General features: G+C 44.2%; 1 protein-coding gene and 1 long non-coding RNA gene across 3 annotated transcripts; both read left to right on the forward strand.

Annotated features, from left to right (window-relative positions):
- The first annotated feature begins 1,840 nt into the window (after positions 1-1,840).
- Positions 1,841-17,629, forward strand: CREG2 (cellular repressor of E1A stimulated genes 2). Its single transcript, XM_084526861.1, has 4 exons — positions 1,841-1,936; positions 3,086-3,255; positions 13,112-13,225; positions 16,425-17,629. Exons 2-4 carry the CDS (start codon positions 3,095-3,097, stop codon positions 16,570-16,572), a joined length of 423 nt encoding a protein of 140 aa, XP_084382987.1. The 5' UTR covers positions 1,841-1,936; positions 3,086-3,094; the 3' UTR covers positions 16,573-17,629.
- On the forward strand, positions 3,260-9,273 carry LOC311440253. 2 transcript variants are annotated; one of them, XR_014695282.1, is made up of 2 exons: positions 3,260-4,180; positions 6,185-9,273. It is a non-coding gene; the product is annotated as an uncharacterized lncRNA (long non-coding RNA). The 2 variants fall into 2 exon arrangements; XR_014695283.1 differs by having other exon boundaries at positions 6,655-9,273.
- Positions 17,630-20,750: the final 3,121 nt, after the last annotated feature.

The raw sequence follows: 20,750 nt of genomic DNA on the forward strand, positions 1-20,750 counted from the left end.
ATTTTCATTCTCTTAAAGTTAAGATCTTTTTCTGTAAATACTAAATGCAAAACTGTGCTAGTAAGATGGTTATTTTAAGTTGTCAAGTGATTTCGTTATTTGGGTTTATTTGAATAAAACTTCAGAATAAAAAGGTGAAATATGTGTTTTGTTTTTATTTCTTGTACTTATCAGTGTACTTATTGTTATCAGTGAAGCTGGAGACCCATGTCAAGTCATTGTGGTAAATTTATCTGGAAGCTGTGGAATAGATTAATGACCCTGGATCAATGCTGTTTTGTGTCTACAGTACATAGCTTAAAATTGATATTTATCACTTATAGAATTCAGCACTGATTTCCACATCTTGAAAAAATCCTACTTTGCTTCCCAGTTCTGCAGGATACAAGAGCCAATATCTCAGGCATAATTGTATTAACTAAAATAAAATAATGTGTATAATGTTATTGATTTGTTTATGTCAGAAGCAAAGTTGTTTGAACTTGCTCTACAAGTGGAGTACAAGCAAAGAATCTCTACAAAGAAAGCCTGGAATAAATTCACATGAAATAGTAAATATAGAGTATGAAATTCGTATTGCACCTGCAGCAAGTTGCATGAGGAAATGGACTAATGGTCATGTGAAAAACAGCAGGGAATTGGGATTTAAAAAAATAAATAAATAAATTGAAGAGCATGTCTTCTTATTTCAAGAAGGGACAACTCCTTCGTTATTTTAAGAAGTGATGTTTCCTGAACTAGAGAAAAGCTCTCCTGAGGACCTTATCAAGTTTTCACTCATTTTGTTTTCAGAAATCTTTATTTATTTCCTCCTTGCATCTACACTCCTCAGCTCAAGCACCAAAGTGGGAATCAATATACAAAAGATTGGTATCACAGCACATGCAGTCAGGACCACGTGCTAAAGGCACAGTAGCAGTGTATTCAATTTTACTTGTAAGATTAAGTGTTTGGTGGTGAAATTATCCTCACTGGGAAAGTATCTTCACAATCTGAAAAATTAATTTCAGCCTTAAGGCCCGTTACACCTGTTTTCACTATTCCTTCAGGTTATTATGGTGAAGATAAAAATAATCATAAAAATAATAAACATGGGAAAAAAAAAAAAAGTTATAATGCTCAAAATTTCAGTCCATTTTTATTCAAGATTAGTTATGCAGCATCTTCTTTTTTTTAGGTTGGATGTTAGGAAGAACTTCTTCACCGAAAGGGTTGTTAGACATTGGAATGGGCTGCCCAGGGAAGTGGTGGAGTCACCATCCCTGGAGGTCTGTAAAAGACGTTTAGATGTAGAGCTTAGGGAAATGGTTTAGTGGGGACTGTTAGCGTTAGGTCAGAGGTTGGACTCAATGATCTTGAGGTCTCTTCCAACCTAGAAATTCTGTGATTGTGAGGTGCGATTCTGAGGATCATGAGGTGACTGAGCAGCAGTTACTAACACAGACCAACCTGGTGACCTGTCCTCCACAGGTACAGACGGTGAGGTCTGGTAGATGTACCTGGGAGCATTGCGAAAGGCAGAGTCTTCTGTGAGATCTGTTCCTCCCCGTCTCCTGCTGAACCTGGACTCCTTCAATAATCTGCACTGGGACGGGTTGCCCAGGGAGGTGGTGGAGTCACCGTCCCTGGGGGTGTTCAAGGAGAGGTTGGACGTGGTGCTTGGGGACATGGGTTAGTGGGTGACATTGGTGGCGGGGGGTGGTTGGACCAGATGATCTTGGAGGGCTTTTCCAACCTTGGTGACTCTACGAACGCAATGAAGGGTTATGAGGACATGTTTTAAGAGGAGGAGCTGTGGGATCAGAGCCTCCCCGCCTCAGCTTAGCGGCGATGTGCCTGGGGCTGGGGGCCGCCCCCTCCGCCATGTTCTCGGCCGCGCTGCCGCCGCTTCCTCGCCCTCCACAACTCCTGGGGCTTCGTGGCCGCCCCCAGAAAGGTACGGGGCGAGGGGAGAGACCCCCGGGGCTGGGGAGCTGGGGGAGCCCGGGACCCGCACGGAGATGTCCGCCCTCCTCCTCCTCCTCCGCCGGGCGCCCCCCAGCAGCCGGGGCTGGGGCTGGGGCTGGGACAGGTCTGTGAAGCGCCGGCGGGGAGCCCCTTCCAAATTAACCATTCATTAAAAAAAAAAAACAAACAAACGAGGATTTTTAAGCAATGCGAGCATGTCCTGCGATACGACTGACAGCTGCTGCTTTTTCACCCGGTGACTCTTAATGACAAACAGGTATGTGGAGTTGCTGCGTGAGGCAGCTCCATTACAACCTACAGCGCGCCCACCAGTATACACAAGGACCATTCCTCAACACCAGGAACTTCCCAGTTGTAGAGGCGTGTAAACATCAGCAGCCCAAGTAATAACAGCAGCCAGGGCTTTCTTATTAACTACTCATAATTTAATTTTGCTGTGAAGGATTTACCGGTTACATCGAATTAATATATCGGCTGATGATTTTACTATTTAACGTCTAATTGACCATGAAGACATACATGAAGACTTCAAAAATCATAATTCAGTAAGTATCTCTCCTTGTGATTTGTAACGGGATGAAAGGCATAGTAAAGAACATAAATCATTACAGAGGATATTAATGTTTGTCCCTGCCGGGTAAGGACATTTTTGCATGTGCTATATCCATCGTTGGCTATTTACACAACTCGGAGACTGGGAGGGAACTTGCTGAGGACTTGGCTCCTCGCTGTGTGGCAGGACAGGTTGGTGGCTGCCACCCCTTCCAGGGCTGAGGTTCCCTCCCAGGTGGCCGAGCTGGCGTGCAGTTTGACATGAAACACAATTCTGGCTGAAATGCCTTCCCCCCTCTCTTGGCAAACTGATGGAATCACATTCTGAGTCGTGTCGAACAGGGGAGGCAAAATTAGAGGAAAAAGCAGGCTGAATTGAGGCTAACTTCAGCTCTGTTTCCGTTTTGCTTTGAGAGAAGGAAGCAGCCCTTTTTTGGAGTAAATATTTATTGTTGCTGGTGGCATTTTGAACTTGGTAGTTCCTTTAAGCTCAGTGGAAACAAAAGTCTTCCCTATTGTGTCTTAGGACTTTGCAGATTTGCAGATGTGTCTTTGGATTTTGCAGATCCAAGGTATGCCCTTTGGGAACTGTTTGCTTATCAGCGATGGTCCTGTCAATAACAGCACTGGAATCCCTTTCTTCTACGTGACGCTGAAGGATAATGTTGTGGTGGATCTCCTGAAGGATCCTGTAGCTTCTCTGACCCTGCCAGAGACGGATGGAAATTTTTGCAGGTAACGAAATGTTGTGTGTCCAGTACTAGCTTTGGTGAGAACAAACACAGACCTCAGAATGAAACAGTGACAGCTTTATGCCAGGTCTCCACCTTCACTGTCCTGTTCTTATTTTTGTCTCTCACCATCAGCTACAGGCTCCTCTTGGGTTTGTTTTGCAGTAAGTTACCCAGTAAAACATCTTAAAGAAAAGCAGAAGTAGTAATAGATACCCAAGTAGTATCACCTAAGTATCAGCATCAACAGCTGGAGAGGCCTTCAACTTGCACGTTAGCATGCCCAAACTTTGATCTCTTTTTGGAGGTGTTGACATAAAACCTAGGTGTTGGAGATCCAATTACAGGCCACGGCGACCTGGTCAGTAAGGTCAGTAGAGTTTCAAGGGCTGTAGGAGTCAAGGTGAAGCAGACACCCTTGATCTGCTGAGCAGCTCTGGAGGCCCTGCTGGTTGGCTTGGTGGGGCTGTAGCTCTCCAGGGTCGAGAAGAGGATCTTGTGTCACATGTGTAAAGTGTATGTATGGAAACTCAAAGACCATACAGTTTTCCCCACCATGCTTGTCTCCTTGGAAGAGACACGTCTGCGCCATGTGTTTGTTTGCAGTCAGACCTGCGGCAAGCGTGGCTGGGTCGGCCTCGTGTGAAGCGCTATTTCCAAAGGCCTCTTTACGCGACGAGGTAGGTGACACCAAAACTCTGTCAGACAGGACTCTGTTAACAAAGCAGATCTTGGCTGATACTCCAAGGAAAGAAGAGAGTTTTGTCTTAAGAGCCGGATCCCAGACTTACGCCCAAGACAACCCCCAGCTGGGTCATCTCAACTTCTAAGCCTGCAAGCTGAAAACTGGAAGAAAACAGTGAATGGTAAATGGAAGGCTCTCCCAGCGTCACCTCCAGTACGTACTCTTCATCACAGCACTTACTGAGGTAATTCAGCTCTGAGTGGTTGAGAAGGTCAACAGAGTGGTGAAGCTAAGATGAGAAGGGTTCTGTTTGTTTATTAAAGTTATTTCATTAAATATTTTGAGTTAATCATTTCAAATCGTAATTAAATTTATCAGGTCTTTACTAAAGGGCTAATGGAGCTTATTCCTGCCTTCTGAGCTTCTTCACTTTTATCAAATAATGAGCGGAATATCTACATCAGGTGCTTAAAATTGTAAGCTAAGCCCTGTGCCCTAGCACCTACGTAGATGTCCTGTTTTCAGAGGCTCAGAGCGGCTTCCATTGATGATGGCTGCTGGTGACGAGCACTTCTGGAAGTTAGACACCCATGTAGGCTCCAAAGCGTGGCCTTTCATCCCTGACTTTAAACACCTGCTTTAGAAAGTCTTTGCCTTTCACATTTTAGCAACACTGCTGCCTGATTTACCTGTTTGGGAAGAGCCAGTTCACCAACAAAATGAGTCATGACTTATAGACATATGAAAGTCAGACACATCACAACCTTTCAAGAGTATTTATTCACTGTCTTCCTATTAAGCATCTATTAATTTCCCAAACAACTGCCAGGCAGCTAACCCCTGTATTGCCAAGACAGCTGAGGCCACACTAATTACCAGTGGCCACATCCCTGTGGTCCCTCCCTCCCTTGGACTGGTCACATGCTGCCTCCGTCCTTCTCTTCCATCAGCTCTGGGATTTGTCTGACCTCGAGTTCAAATACAAAGCTGAAGAGAATTAACCCAGTGATGGCAATCCCATTTTCTGCTGGTCCTTCTGCCTGTCCCATGCCTGGTGCTGCTCCCGGCCAGCCAGTCCCACCCCTCCTGTGGCCATCGAGGGGGCTGCTTTATCTCTAACCTACCAGAAACCTCTTCCTTTTTTTTTTTTTTATTTTGCCGGATTAGGTTTCTGCTGGGTTAGCAACTTGCAGCAGCTCACCAAAAGCCAGAGGAGCACGAAGGAGAGGGGAGAGGAGAAGGTGAGGGAAAATAGGCCGCCCCCATTCCTGCATGTAACTGTACTCTAAATATTGAGCTCACCGCTGAACTGAGCACAGAGATGTGGAGTCAAATCACTGCTCTTTGCATTATTTATTTCATCATTACGTGCAGTTTGGTTTTAATTATTTCTGGAGTTCTTGCCTGCCACAGATGTTGGTTGGCATTAAAGGAGAAAATACCAGATAAAGAGAGTGAAAAGCTGGGGCATTTGGCGAGCTGCTGTTTGCATTTTTGATAGCTGGCAAAGCGAGAAGGCTTTGGGGCCGTCTCACAGTCAGCAAGCATGCAGGCACTGCGAGCTTAACTTTCTTCTTCCCTATGTAACCAGGGTCAGAAATGAGTTTACGTTTTAAGCTAGGAGAGCAGCCTCACAGGGAACATCCACAGTGCGGGGTTTCGTGTGGTGGCTTAGCTTTTGTCCAGCAGGTTTCTTTCTCTTTACTCAGGCGAAACGAGAGGCCAGACCTGTTATTCTGGCAGACCTCGGACTGTGCTAGTTATTAGGACAGCACCCGTGGAGATTTTGTCACAAAGGGAAGTGTCATTTATATTTTCTAATACCCGAATTTTCTCTGGGGCAAGGGCAACATTAATTGTTTTGGTTCCAAAATAAGCAGGCAAAATAGCTAAATGAATAACGCTCTACGTGAGAAAATTCGCGTCCTTGTATGCCAGCAATGAATTTGGCCCTGCAGCCTGCTTTCAGGTAGAATTTTATAAGAATTTCATTATTAACCTACCCTGGGTTGTAAGAATTAAAATAACTGAAAGCTGTTTGATGCCTGTAGTCAGTGCTCTTGGGAGCACTTGGCACTCTTCTGAAACATGCTTCTGACCTATTGCATACAGAAGAAATCTCTGGCCTTTAGAAAGAAAACACAGCTGACATTTCAATAGCCTTGTATCTAATCAAGTGGCCTGTGTGCCCGTACATCAGCTTGATATTAAGTTTATTTAGTAGCGAATTTCATTTGTTTTGTTTCAGCACATGCTCAAGTTTCAAACCTGGACAATAAATATTCCCCACTCGTGGGGCTGTGAGGAGTCTAGGGCGGCCTTTTTGGTTTTCCAGCCTCAGTGTTTAATCAGCTGGAGAGAAAATTTGCAAAGCCCCAGCCAGTACAAAACTAACTTTTAATAACGAAAGAAAGAGAGCGGCGATGCATTGGGATAGGCAGCAGTTGCAGGACGTGATGCTGTGGCAGCTCCAGCCTGGGTTCCTCCTCTCTCACCCAGAGATTTCCATTTCCCAGGGGGAGACGAGCTGTGCCTCCCTGCAGACCCCCTCTGATGCTTGGCCTACAGAGAGGGTTAGTTAGCCACTGATCTGACGGCTGATAAATGGGTAACAGAGGCAAGAAAAATGAAATGGTTCAGGGCTATAAATAGACCGAGCTGGCATGCTTATTCCACATAAAAACTGAAAAGATTGAGTCCTATTCTTACGGATTTCAGAGGGAACAAGACCGAACCCTGCAGTAAAGAATAGAGGGGCGATTGTTCTGAATGGATTTCCCAACACACAAGCTGCTCAGAGGATCTCTCTTTCCAAGTAAGCTCCTGGGCCTGCCTCGTTACAGTTCAGGCTGGAAAACAGGCAATTAATTTCAGGATGGATAAACCAAGGATGGATAAATCAAGGATGAATAAAACAAGGAAATGTGGTGGTGTGCCTTCACGCAAGGAGAAACTACGCGTGCAGAAGACGATGGCTGAATCCAGACATCCGTCCCGCGTTTTTTGAGGAGTTGAGATCCACCTCCTGTTTCTGTGACACAGACATGTTTCTATTCCTGGTATTTGTATTGGTCCTCTTTAGTCATATGCAAATAATTATGTCAGGAGCAGTTCCTGAAAAATCTGTATTTAAAAATTCAGGAAGATACCAAATTAGAAAGTCAAACACGAAACCTACTATCATCATGACCCAATGCACACAATACAGCTCTAAATTACTGTTTTTTTTTATCCCTGTATGCTTAAATAACCAACTTCCCAAAATCCCTGTCTAGAGCACTAATATGTGTTTCTCTGAGTTTGCTTACAGAAATAGCTGATGCTGTGATTCTTTCTTTTTTCTTTTTTCCTGTGAATTGTCTGTGGTTAAACTATATAAAACCTTCCTGTCTCAAACATGCAGTTCAGCTAAAGAAATGAGTTGTTACTGTGAACAAAGATAGACAAAGAGACTGACTTGATGTAATAAATTATAATTAAAACAATCTAGAAATTATTATCTTCTAGGAACAGCAAAATGACCTAAAACTTTCAGACAGGTAGGCTGTGAAGACCGACTCCCTTCAGTGCAGAAGAGCCATTGTACCAGCACTCTTCAGTTCCCAAGGCAGCTCTTCCAAAAGCCAAGATGCCTTTTAACTCTCTTTGCTGGCTCTCAGACACAGCTGATAAAGATATTCTTGTCAAAGTCAGAGCAGGGCAGGGCAAAACTGCTCAGCCATATCCAGCTGAAGGCCAGCAACAGCTTTTCAGATTATGAAATTGCTTTCAGCGGAGATTTTGTTTGACGTTTGTGCCACGCAGATTAGCAGCAGCGATACGCTCTGTCTGCCTCAGAGACAGTTAGTGAGGAGACAATAAAATGAACGAGGAGGAAAACTGGCTTTTGAAAACTAATGACATTTAATAATCAAAATTATATGCGCTGTACAATAATTCTCAAAGGACATAACGTTTCTTCCATTCCTTCATATAAATGGATAAAAAAGGACAAAAAAAACCTATGGTGCCATCCTAGTTACTTTCTGGTTATTTCCTATTTTGGGGCACGAGGAACAGAGGTCCTTTACAGGGTGACAGAGTCCCTGCCTTGAGTCAGTGGGAGGCAGCAGGGCTCAGCCAGTCCCCACCTCCAAATGGCATGGCTTCGTATGGCCACGGGGCTACTGCTGCAGGAGAGGTGAGGGTGTGTGGACACCCATTGCCCTTACGCCACAGATGAGGTGCTTTAAAGTAGCCAGAGTAGAAATAGGGCTCTCTTCTTGGCTCCTGACTCTCCCTTTCTGCAATAGAGAAGGCTCTTTTACAACTTCTCTCTTCTTTCTGCTTAAAAGTAGAAAAGTAAAGTAACATTTTTTCATGGAAGGATGGAAGGTCCTGTCTCCTCAGGGGAGAGGAGGAGGAGGATGGCAGCTCCTCAGTGGGAAAAGCAAGCTGGGGAGGATGAGAGATTCCCATCCATACGTCTCTGCTTCCTCCACCAGTCCCTGGAGCACCACTGAGCCCTCCCACCTTCTTCCTAGCGATTCCTTCTCAGGGACACTTGATTCTCCTTATTGAGTGATTCCTGAACTCTTCTTTTGCTTTTACTGCTGATCTGTGCCAGATCTGTTTCAGCTCACTAATGGACTGCAGAAGCCAAGGATGAAGATGAATACCCAGCGAAACCAAGGGACAGGGCATTGAATGTCAAAGCAGGGATCTAGAGATCTCAGCTGTGGAAGGGAGTCCTAACAAAGTCCCAACATCATCACCTTGTGAGCCAATTTAACTGCATCAGCCTGAATTGTACGTTCATCGGATCTGCACTTAGATGGTTTTGGTGCAGGAACCTTCTAATTAAAATCTACGAGATGGCTGGTGTAATAAACAATTTAATGAGTAGGTGGCAGTCTTTACCCTGAACCGCTCTTGAACCATGACTCAGAAAGTGCAGAAGTGGTGAGCAGTAGAGTAAGCGGGGCGTGTTCATCAGCAGCATGCTCCCCATCACTGTCAGGAAACAAATTTCGCTTGGACACAGGCTTGTCCATAAGCTCAGTAAAGCTGGCACCTTGGTAAGATGGTACTTTGTAGGCCAGCTGCAGATGCCCAGAAGAGACAACTGCCCAGAATGGGTCAGACTTTGCATATGAAGTTTGCTCACCAAGCAGAGGAACGGAGGTGATCAATTCTCTCTTCACCAATCAGATGAATAATTAAGAGAAGCTCTCTTAATGCATCGTGTTCTTATAAAATGCATAAGCTGAATCCTCCTCCACTGTCATCTGGCTTCAGTTAACTTCTGCAACAAAGTGTATGTATTTCATATCAGCATAAATAAATAAATGTGTTCCCTATTGATTTGTCTCCTACAATGGTTCCCTACTTTCTCCTCCCCTCAGTTCACATCTTACCGTAGCCTTCATGAAATCCTCTCCAGGGCTACTGAGGACCTGATTCTCTTCCCAGGGCCTTAGAAGCCCTCGAGGGTTTCCTCCTCCATGCCCCCAAATTTTATGTAAAGCCATTTTTTCTGCACACCTTCTTGTCCTTGTGCCAACCAAGACAAACCCAAGGACTGAGAGCTGAATATGTATTTATTTAGACAGAAGGCAAGAAATAACTAGCAAATGCATGACTAGACCTCTACAGATACGAAGGAGGAATATTTTAGTAAATACACCTATTTATCCTTGAGATCCCTGTAATGTCTTTAGTAAAAACATGAGCTATATCCCTTTACTCCTAGGAAACAAAGCCTGTGTTTAGGTTAGTTACATCAGTAGCACCAATGAAAATTCAAGACCTGTTCACAATACAGTTAGAAGCGATTGAACTTTTAGAAGTAACTTTAGGGATCTTTGACAGTTTAGAGACTATAAAGTTATCACACATTATTAAGGAAATCCTACGCCAGAAATGATGAAGAAACAGATTTCTTTCAGAATATGACGGTCTCCTTTGATAATGAAAATAGTAATGGTAATGTAAGATGAGAGTGCAAGGTCACTATTCTGAAACAAAAAGCCCATGGTAAGAGCCAGTGCTAAATGCAAAGCCCACAAAGTAATAACGCAGCGTACTAGATTCAAATGTATCGTCGTCCTTTGCTGAGCTCATCCAAAACTTCATCTCACAAGGTTTTAACAAGTAATTTGATTGCCTTATTTCCCAGAAAAATAATCTTCTATTGTGCAGAGTTTGGTACAAATAACTTTTACTGGGAGTGACGGCATCGTGTGTGTCAATTAGCGTAACGCCCTGACTCACGAGGGTAACAGACAGAAAACTGCAAACACAAGGAGTCGGGAAAATAAATTAAATAATAAGATTTCAGATATGGCTGTATTGTCATCAGCTGAACATGTGGAGAGCAGGTTGTTGTTTTTTTTTTTTTTCCTGTAAATCAGGGAAGAGCCACATCTGACACTCCTATCAGGTGAAAAACCTCTCGACAGCGGAAGGCAGCATCCACAACCCAAGAGCAGCAGTGCCAAGCCAATTGCCTACTCAAAAATCAGCAAGGACGCTTGTAGAATAAATGAGGACTTGCACAAAATGATCGAGTAATTCTCATCTGAGGAGGTGTCAACCCAAAATGCCTCACCAAATGACCACACCCGAATTTATCTCCTTGATCCGCTGTGTGAAACGAAGACATCCTTTAATAACAACCCCTTTCTAGTTCCTCCCTGAAAGTAATTAGCACCATCCTGCCTAGGAGCTGTACCAGGCAAAGGTGGCTGCAGGTACTCGTGCTTCTCCCAGCTTTCAGTTGTTTATGGTGCTGTTAGGCTCTGGAGGAAATGGTTTCGTAAATAGAGATAAAGGGTTATCAGCTGAAAACAAGCGCCTGAACTGCAGCTTGGCGAGGGAGAAGTCCCCTTCCGTATTTGTAAGACTGATGAAGTACCGAGATTAAGCACGAAGCAGCAGTAGGTCAGGATGACTCAAATGGACTTTAAGACTCTGCACTGCCCTAGCTGCTGGACTTGCAGGTCCTGATCTGTGTGTGGGATCAGCTCACCCTTCTGCTGTGGGCGAGCTGATTCCCACGGAGAGTGCCTTTCAGTGGGCAGCGTATCCCGCTTCCAAAGGGGAGGACGCCACCTTCATCTGGAACCATAAAAAAGGGGCAGGTCTGCCCCTCCCCTGTGTCTCTGTGCAGGACAGGATCCTGCCCCTTGGCATGAGCTCTAGGAATTAAACCTGGGGGAAAATTTTCCCTCTTTTTTATAAACTGGGTTACTTTTTTTTTGCCTCGAGGCACCCCAGAGAGTGGTACCCTGCAGCCGGTGCAGTGCCAGAGCCAGCTTTTACGTCAGGTCACCTTTAACCTGAAATGCCATAAGGTGCAGTCTTATCTGTAGCTTCATCAGGTCTTAAATGGCACCCTGTCCCCATCACACATGACCATCTCCTCCCTCATTTTAGTCATAATGATCCTGATATTTATTCTTGTTTTGACGGGTCGGTTGCCCGAGGGGTCACGCAGACTGAATGGCCCCGCAGCACCCAGATGAGAAGTGAGAGGGAGCACGGGTGTCACTGGGTCACGGAGCCGCACTGCTCAGGATGGGACAGGCTGGGACCACTGTAAGCAGGATGTGAAACTGCATCGTCAGCATGCGGTGCGAGCTAGTGTTGATCTACAACACGCCAAGGCGGCCCTGTAGACAAGTTTCTACTGCAAATATATGCTGGGAGAATTAAACCCAGTGTCCGGGCAGGCAATGCGGATTTTCAGGTACTCAAAGCACCATTTGCTACTTCATAATAATAATAATAATAATAATAAAATGTGCTGGAGAAAATCAGACCATTATTTATTGATGCGAACAAAAAGACTGAGCTTGATCCTTGGCGGCCGCCCTTCCTCCTGTGCAGAAAGCACAGTAGAGGAAAAAAAAGTATGAGTGGGGTTTGTCCAGGCATCATTACGCTGAGCACCACCTTCAGAGAATGGCAGCTCCAGACCGAACAGGATGCTGAAAAAACATCCCAGAGATGATGTGACTGCAAATGGCTCTTTGGAGCTCAGGCTACGGACTGTGCCAAGTGCTTACTGGGCATAGCCGAGTATCAATCAGCCTGTTGTATTTCCTTGCGTATTTCTGTTCCTGGTCCTATCTATAAAAGCAGACACTTTATCCAGTAAGCTACACGGTCTTTCATAACCATCTGTGGGGAATCTGCAGGTGTTAAATTAGCTGCAGGAGGATGCCCATATGTTTCCTGCATGCAATAGGCACATATTGAGAGTTAAAACAACCAAAAAAAAAGCCACTGCAGATTGCACACAGTTGAGGCTAAAGGGCTCAAGCAGAGATCTTTACGTAAAATTGCACACAGATGAGATGTAATTTACTGTGATTCGCTGCTTCAGATTAAAACACGGAGAACAAGAAATGCAATCTTTGTTTCCTAATGTAGTTTTCAGGGCTTATGTTCTTACGTGGGGACACAGTCCTGGGCAATGCTGAGCAGTCTCAATGTGCTGGCAAAGGACCTTGGGGCTGCTCAGCACGTCTCGGGATCAGGCCATTGCAGTCATTGCCTGAAACTTTTTTGCAATTTGTCAGTTTACTCATGATTTATATCATTGTATTGTAAACCTCAGAGTCAGCAGTTGTCCCACAGCTACTAATGGGAGTTATTTATTATTACTGTATAGAAAGAGCCAAAAAGCAACAAGTACCTATTCTGTCTCAGTTTGAAGGATGAAGGCAGTTGATTTTTTTTTTAATAGACTTTACTTGACTCTTTGTGTGTGTGTGTGTGAAGAAAAGCAATGTAAAGCAGTTGAAAAATGGGTAAAAATGAACAAGAACTGAGTTTCCAGGGTAGGCAGAAAGAAAAATTACATGCAAATACATATACACATACTTATTAATCATCTCACTAATTCTCTTCGGAATCCTGAATTCAGGGCTGTCCATAGGTCTGGAAAAAACTGTCATTTTCAGATTTTTAAATTATATATATTAATGCAGTTTTTAAGAGTATGAATTAAGATTAAGCAAATCTCTACAGTAGAGGTTTCTCAGGTATTTCTTCAGCAATCCCCCTGACCGTTACAGCTGAGTGTAGGAAAGACCTGCACAGTGTGAGAAAATACTGCCTCTTTTTGTATTTGTATATCTCAAAAGCTAAGAAGACAAGCTATTACATGAGCATTTTTCTCTGTGCACAGAAAAAATGTAGTCAATCCGGAGGATCCAAGGTGTGCCAGACTGACTCTCACAGGACAGATGGTCACGGTGCCTCCAGAGGAAACGGAATTTGCCAAGCAAGCAATGTTTTCTAGGTCTGTATGTGATATGCATATAGTATCGTACAGCCTGCAGTTTTGAGACAAATATATAGATGCAGCCACTTGGTACAGAAAACCTGAGAAGCAACAAGCCTGATCTTTACTTTGGGGCCACAGAGGATGTTGGCCTGGAACTACAGGCAGAGCTTCGCAAGCTCCTTTTAACTGTTGAGGTAATGAACTGTGGAAACACAGTTGGTAAATATTAAGACTCCAGTAGACCATGTGTTTTGTAATCGTGGCTGTAAGGAGAGATTCCATAAATACAGGGTGCATTGGTTAAGTGGGACACTACATGTAGAAATCCATCCCACCTCAGGACAAGTAGTACTCATTACCCGCAGTCCCTTAGCAAGAGACAGAGCAGCTACCTTTGGGCACTATGTCACACCCATTTGCAGGATGAAGCCTGTGGGCTTCTGTGAGGCCAGACCTCATGGTTTGGAAACAAAATTCATCAGCTCTCATCTCCTGGAAACTTCGCAATGTAGAAATGAGACAATTTGTAGCATGCTTCCCAGCGCTGCAGTTCTTGACACCTTCAACAGAGCTACACCGGAGAATAAATGAGCGTGCTGCCAGGGCAGGCCCAAGAGAAGAGGCAGAAATACAGGACATGAAGGCTGTAGCAGACGGTAGCTTGAAGAGATTGTGCCCCACCTGCTAGCTGGTTTTATGACCTCTCCTGACATACCACCACAACTGCTACCGAAGCCATAACGTTTACAGAACACAGCCTCCTGTGAACAGATACAAGCACAACCCTAACACCATCCACCCCACACCCAGGGCGTGCCCCCACACCCTCCAGTGGGACCCGTTTTTATCAGTGTAACTAACAGGCATCAAAAGCCTGAACTTTAGCCGGGACGTGCACCTCCAACACTGGCTGACAGGGATGATCCTCCGGGCCGTACCCTGCCCAGTGAATCAAATACTGAGGGGAAACTGGGACGTGCTGGGAACCAGCATGGACCAGACATAATGTTCTCTCTGTCCTGCTGGGAGGGATCTGGGTGAACAGGTTTTAACGTGAACAACAGGGGCAATCCTGAGGGAATGAGGAAGCTGCAGACAAAATGGCGGGCCAAATCCATTGTGTACAGGCCCAGGTAATGGTGGTCCAGCACAGAAAGAGGGCTGCACCAAACAAAGATGTTCACAGGACAACCAAATGCAGTCCCCAGCTGCAATGCCCAGCGTCGATCTGTGTCGTGTCTGTAAGCAGCCTTTGCTTTTTTCAGATGCTCTGGAAGAAATAAATGTATACGCTGCAACTGTTGGAGGGAGCCCTCAGGGCAAAACCCCTGGGCAGCTGCCAAAGAGGCTGGGTGGTCACAGGGATGACAGTGGCCAACTGTGTGGAAGAGCAGACACTGCTGTTAGAGGCAAGTGGAGTGTTGAATAAAACCCTGAGCTAAACCACCCTCAATATAAGCCTTCAAGGCCGCCATCTCTGGTGGCCTCCATCTCTGGTGGACCACAGTCTTCTGGAGCCAAAGGGAGAGGAGCATCTGGGAACAGCTCAACAGAGAAATCGTATACCCAATGGGGGGTAATGTCAGTGCTTGCCTTTGCTCAAAAATATGCCAAAAAAAAAATCCTAAATTCTGTCAGCAACACCCCCTGAGATGCCCACAGGTGGCTCAAGAGATGCTGACAGCGTGACAGAGAGTTACTGGAGCCTCTCCATCAATAGCAAAAAATGGGACCAGGGACAGATGGGTGTTGTATTGGCACACAAACCTTTTCTACAAACTTTGCAGAAATTGGATTATTACATGAGCCAGGGTCCACCAGTGCCTCAGCAGCAGCTGCTCAGCCACTGAGGAGCAGAAGTGAGACTGACATGGTGGGATCACCGGTGTCAGCGGTGGCCAGAGCCATTTCCTGACACGGTAGCAGGTGCTCAGAAAGACATCTCAGAGTGGGAAATCCCCAAAGGTCATCAAATCAACTGCCTCCTCTGCAGAGTCCTCTGCAGGGGGAGAGGACTTCCCCCTGCAACAAGTGGCCAGGTCGGGGTGGTCAGCAGGACGCTGAGCTGGGGCAGAGTCCAGCAAGCACAGGAGCTGCTCCACCTTAGACTTCCAATAGCAGCCTCTAGACTATCTTGCTGTGGAGAAGCTGTGGTTACAGAGAGGTAGCAAAGGGCCACCCCCCAGTTCAGCTGCACAGGAGATGCACCATTTGGCTACGCTCTGCCTCTACTGGCACACACTGAGCAGGGGGTTAAAAGCATGGTGGAAACACAAGGTGCCCCAAAGTTCATCGCCTTTGTAAGCAAGGAGGCAAAATCATCCAAAACCCGATCTCCTTGAGCACACAAAGACCAAGGCCTTGCTTCCAAACAGGACAAAGAAAGCCAACCTTTACACATTCACAGCGAAAGCCACCATCTCAACTCTGCAAGAAAATTTCCATGAGAAATGCAAAAAGACAGGGACCAGCATCCCCAGAGCCTACCCTCTCCAGAGCCTACAGGCAGTGACAGAGCTGCTGTGTCAAGGCTTGAGTCTTCTCTGATGCCTTACCCAGTAATGGTCCCAGCTCTTGTGAACGCTGTGGCTCGAGCTGTTGTATCCAATCCATACATGAGCTCCCACAGCATCCTCTGCAGACGCACCTGCAGGGGCTTAGGGACCAGGCAACTCCAGCCAACACTGCTGGTGGGGATGGTCTTGTTGAGCTAGTGGTAAGGAGAGGCCAAAGAAAAGAGACAGAAATACAGGATGAGAAGGCTCTAGCAGGTGATAGCTTGAAGGGACCATGCTCTGTCTGATAGCTGGTTTTATTAATTCTCCTGACACACCACGACTGTTACCAAAGAGATGATATTTACAGAACACAGTCTCCTTTGAACAGGTACAAACACGACCTTGACACATGTTCAGAGAATCTCCTCTAACTGTTTTTACCTACTGGAGACCAAACAACATCTGTCTTTAAAGAGGAGGTTCTGTGACAGGGGAAGATATTGTTCACTGACTGCCTTAAGCTGTAGTTCTTGCCAGACAGAGGTGTGGAACATCACCAACCTTATTTCAAGGCAAGGCAGAAAACATGACTGGTGGTGACTCTCAGATCTCAGGTTTCATTCTGGATGAGCACACTAGACTAAAGGAAAAAAAAAAAAAGCAGATTAGGCATGTAATTTGGCACATCTTTTATTTATTCTTTTTTGTCCTTCCAGGCACCTGGTGATAAGAAAGTGGCCTCATAGCTATGAGTGGTTCTTCATGAAAATGAACATTGAGCACATCTGGCTTCAGAGCTGGCATGAAGGAGTTTCTGCCGTTCCAGTAGAAGAGTACTTAAAAGCAGCTCCAAGTAAAGCTTGATTGAATGGGCTTTGAGAGAGAGATCTTCTGAGTTTCTTTTCCAAACACTGTTACAATTTCATGCTGGATGGTTACCTTACAGTGATTTTTTGTTTGTTTGTTTGTTTTCCACAAGGCTTCAAAATAGCTCTGTCTTACATGGAACAGAGTGAAAATAACTAAGAGAGACTTTCAAATTATAAGTGAGAGGTGGTACTGGCCCAACCCTGCAATGTACAAACACGTCATTTCAAGCAGGCAATATATCACCTTGAACACTGCTTAAAAATGCTTTGTATCTGCTTGTTTGGGCTTTTTTTTTTTCTTTCCTTTGCACCCAGTGGGAAGCTATAGTGCGTGCTAACTATAATGTTCTGATTTACAGAAAAAACAAATTGCCTATTCAGAACCCTCTATGTATTGTGGAAGTATTATTGCTTCTTGGTCTCTCATTTTAGAAGTATTCTAAGCTAAACCAAATAGCTGCAACTTCAGATATTTAAGTTGGTAAAAATATTGTACTAGGGCTGTCCTCATTTGCCAACTTAAATTTTCTACATGTATTTTCCCTAATTATCTAATCTGGTATTTCGCTTGGAAATTGAGTCGAAAGGCTCCAAAGACTCTTTTTGTGGGAAAAATGCAAGCAGCTCAAAGAACACAGCTTCAGTATAACTTGTCTTTTACTGCCACAAAGTTGGTTAAACATGTTAAGGGACAAAAACAAATCAGGCTCACAAGAATTATCGCAATACAACTATAAACATTCTTACTTAAAGAATTTAACTATAATTTAATGTTCTCATCTAGCCCGTTCCTGTTATGAGACACAAAAAGTATTTCAATAGCCTGTAGTCCTGATTTTTTTGCACCCCATCTCCAGCCACCACTTTATTTTTAACTCATTTGTGCAACTGACTTTTGTAAACCCTCACCAACTCATCTAGGGGTGGAGCTAGACATTAACTCTGTTTTCTCACCAAAGTTGAAAGGCTTTCTTCATGAATTTACTTTTTCAAGTAGCCTACAGATAGATACTTTAGATCATGAAAATACTTTTTCTAGTGTGGAAAGTGCAAACCTGGTTGCAAACACACTATGCATGTGATAATACCAAAAGAGTTCAGCCATTTCTCTAGATGTCCTGGTAATCTTACTCTGCAATTCCTAGGGGTGTCACAGTAAAAAACATCCAACAGCCAACTGTCCAAGTCATGACAGAGGTTGAAAAACTGTAGGGCTGTTCTCCTTGTTAGGTTAAGAAAGAGCCAGATTGAGGTGGCTTTCCTGTGCATCCCTGGGAGGGAAGCAGAGCCCTGGGCACTACCCCACACCACGGCACGCATGAGGAGCGAGGGTTTCTCAGTGAGCGACCTGAGCTTTTACAGGTTAATCCCCGGACAGAGCTCCCAGGCAGCTCAGGGAACTGCGACCAGCTGGAAGACAATTAACTGTAGCTGAGATTATTTTGGTTCACGCATGAAGAGAGAGCATCATTCCCTCAGCAGAGCTGGGCAGCATGCTGTTTGAACTTCCAAGGGCCACTTAGACCTTGGGTTCAAGCTCCAGGCATCGCCACCATTCCCAATACTCTGCAAGAACTGAAGGAAAATGTGGGGGGAAGGCTTTATTTAGACATTTGCTAAGCCTTTTGTTTTCCTGTCTCATTGCCAGTGCGTCTGTTAGCAGTGAGGATCTTTTGCGGAGGTAATTATGCAAGAGGAGGTAGCGTCCTGCCTGAATCTGTTTCCTTTATTTTCTTGGCAGATGAGCAGCATTCTCCCATCCGACTTTGCCCCTAGATCTGGTACCATGTACGACCGAAACAAAATGGCTGGCCCTGTACAGATGTATTGATTGCCATTACGTGAAATCCTCCTGGATTCTTCTATTTTTTCCATGGAGATCTTTGTCCGCTATGGAACAAACACAGACACTTTGTGTGCAGAGTATTAGGCCCTGGAAGGGAATCTCCACAGGTGCAAACTACACATTTCCGTGCAATTTAATTACACAGTGTATCATCCTAGTTCTCTGCTGTTCCCAGAGAAACCTGAACTAATCTTATTCTCCTCCCTCCATGCCCCAAACACACAGATTGAGCAAATCCAGTGTAGGAGCTTGATCTTTAAACAGGCTGAAGAACAGGATAGGAATTTCAGAAATGTTAACTCTACTTTCAGTTTCACTTGCATTCTTAGACAGCTCGATAACAGAAACACGGTCCTACTGTATACTATCCACTACTTATTAACAGTCTTGCCTTAAAGCAGCGAGGCATTGTACCAGCAATATTTCACAGAGCTGTAACTGTTTAAGAAACCAGTGTGCTCCAAGAAAGGTTTTGGATTTACTGTACACTGCCTGCTATCTGCTGTTTCCCTGCACGGTTAGATTAATTGCAGTAGCTACTGTATTATAAATTGACACATTCATCAAGCAGCTTTTCTGTACGGACAAGCCTTGAGACTCCTGACAGCCTCAGAACATGAAACGGCAATGGCACGTAAAGTGACAAAAAGGGGCTTCATAAAGAAAGGCTGTCGTAAATCACCTGCTCTCATTTCACGCTTTCTTCTCCCAAAGAATACCTTCCATAAAAGTTCTTGAAAGTCTGTAGAAATTCATCAAAAATATGAGCTGCAGATTTTGGGTGGAATTTTCTGGAGCACAAATAGGGAGGACATAGTCAATAGTTTGTTTAACTGGGCTTTACATTATTAATTACATACCGCTTCCAAGTTTTCTTTAAAGTGGCAAATGTCTCGAGTGATATTGATCATCACATGCCCGGTGATGTTTGTTAAAGCTTTTAATCCAAAGAGTGTTATCAAGATAGCACAATAAAGACTGTAAAGTTCCTTGAGACTGTAAAAGGTCTCATCTTGCTTCAACTCAAGTTGATAGCAGAACTCCTATTTATTTATTGAGCTTCGATTGCTAGATCAAGGAAACCTCTTAGACCTTTAAGACCTCTTTTAGAAAAGGTCTTGATAAGCCCTAATGAACTTACTAAACATTTCAAATAGTTGATGTGCAATTTATTGCCATGTGTTCTGTATTTTAGTTATTTCTGTAGCTTCCCCAAAAACATTTGTTGAGCAACGGATATTATTTAAAACTTTAGCTGTGGTTTTGCAATATTTAAGAGATGCATTGAATCATGTCTGTATATTAGCTAAAAAAAAAAAAAAAAAAAAGGAAGATAAAGTTCTGAAACTTAGGTTCACACTTTTTGCTAATTTGTGCAAACATCATGCATGCACAGGGTTGAAGCACAGCTAGCTTTAACTGCTGCTCTAATTTAGCCAAAGAACACTCCATTACTGATGAAATTTTCATTATTTAGCTGGATGAAATTCAGTCTGTCTTGTTTCTGGAAGTGTACTGCAATCTGCAACGTATTCTGATTTCTAAAGATATTGAATGTTGTTAACAAAGTGCCTATCAAGGGACAAAACGCAAATAAAACAGATTTCAAAGGGGAACAGAGGTTAGAATGTCCTTACGTCTGCAGTACGCTGTTAGCTTGGGTAACTGACCTTTTGTTGACAGCCCTTAGAATTCCTTGTCTGATCTGAACATCTGCTTTTTTCAGTTTACCTGAACCAAGCTAATTTCTTCCAAAGTCCTTCTGGGCATTGAGACTCTGATCTGTCTTGGTGTAGCTTAGCTTTTCTCTGGGGAGAAACATCTAGCCAGGCACCTTTTATCTTTGCTTCGTCTTCCCATTGCTATCAGCTCTGCAGCCAGCATGGCAGTTAATTGTTGTTCTTAACGTTTGCTGTTCCTTTCTGCTCTGAGACTGAACCCACACCAATCAGGTGTGCAGTAATGGTGTTTTGGAAATTTCCTAAGTGCTATTTCTTCCTCTGCTAGCCTTGCTCTTACAAGTTCTTGTTATAGCTTGTTCTTTTCTGTCTGCTTTCCTCTGGAAGTTATCTTAGGCCAAGGCTGACAATTTACCTTTTCATCTTGCTTTCCCACACTATCTCTTTTCAAGAAAATTCAAGCTTCTCCACTAAAATCTTCACTTCATAACCAATAAAAAAAAAAAAAAGGGTATGGGAAACAGCTTATGTTTCCTATTTACACTTTACAGTCTTGCTGTCTGGTCTTCATTCTGTGTGAAGATGAGGACAATAGCTTCCTAGCGTGTACAAATCAAAGTCAACATCATTTTCCTGTTTCGAGTGACT

This window comes from Aythya ferina, assembly GCF_964211825.1.
Source record: "Aythya ferina genome assembly, chromosome: 1".
NCBI lineage: Eukaryota > Metazoa > Chordata > Aves > Anseriformes > Anatidae > Aythya > Aythya ferina.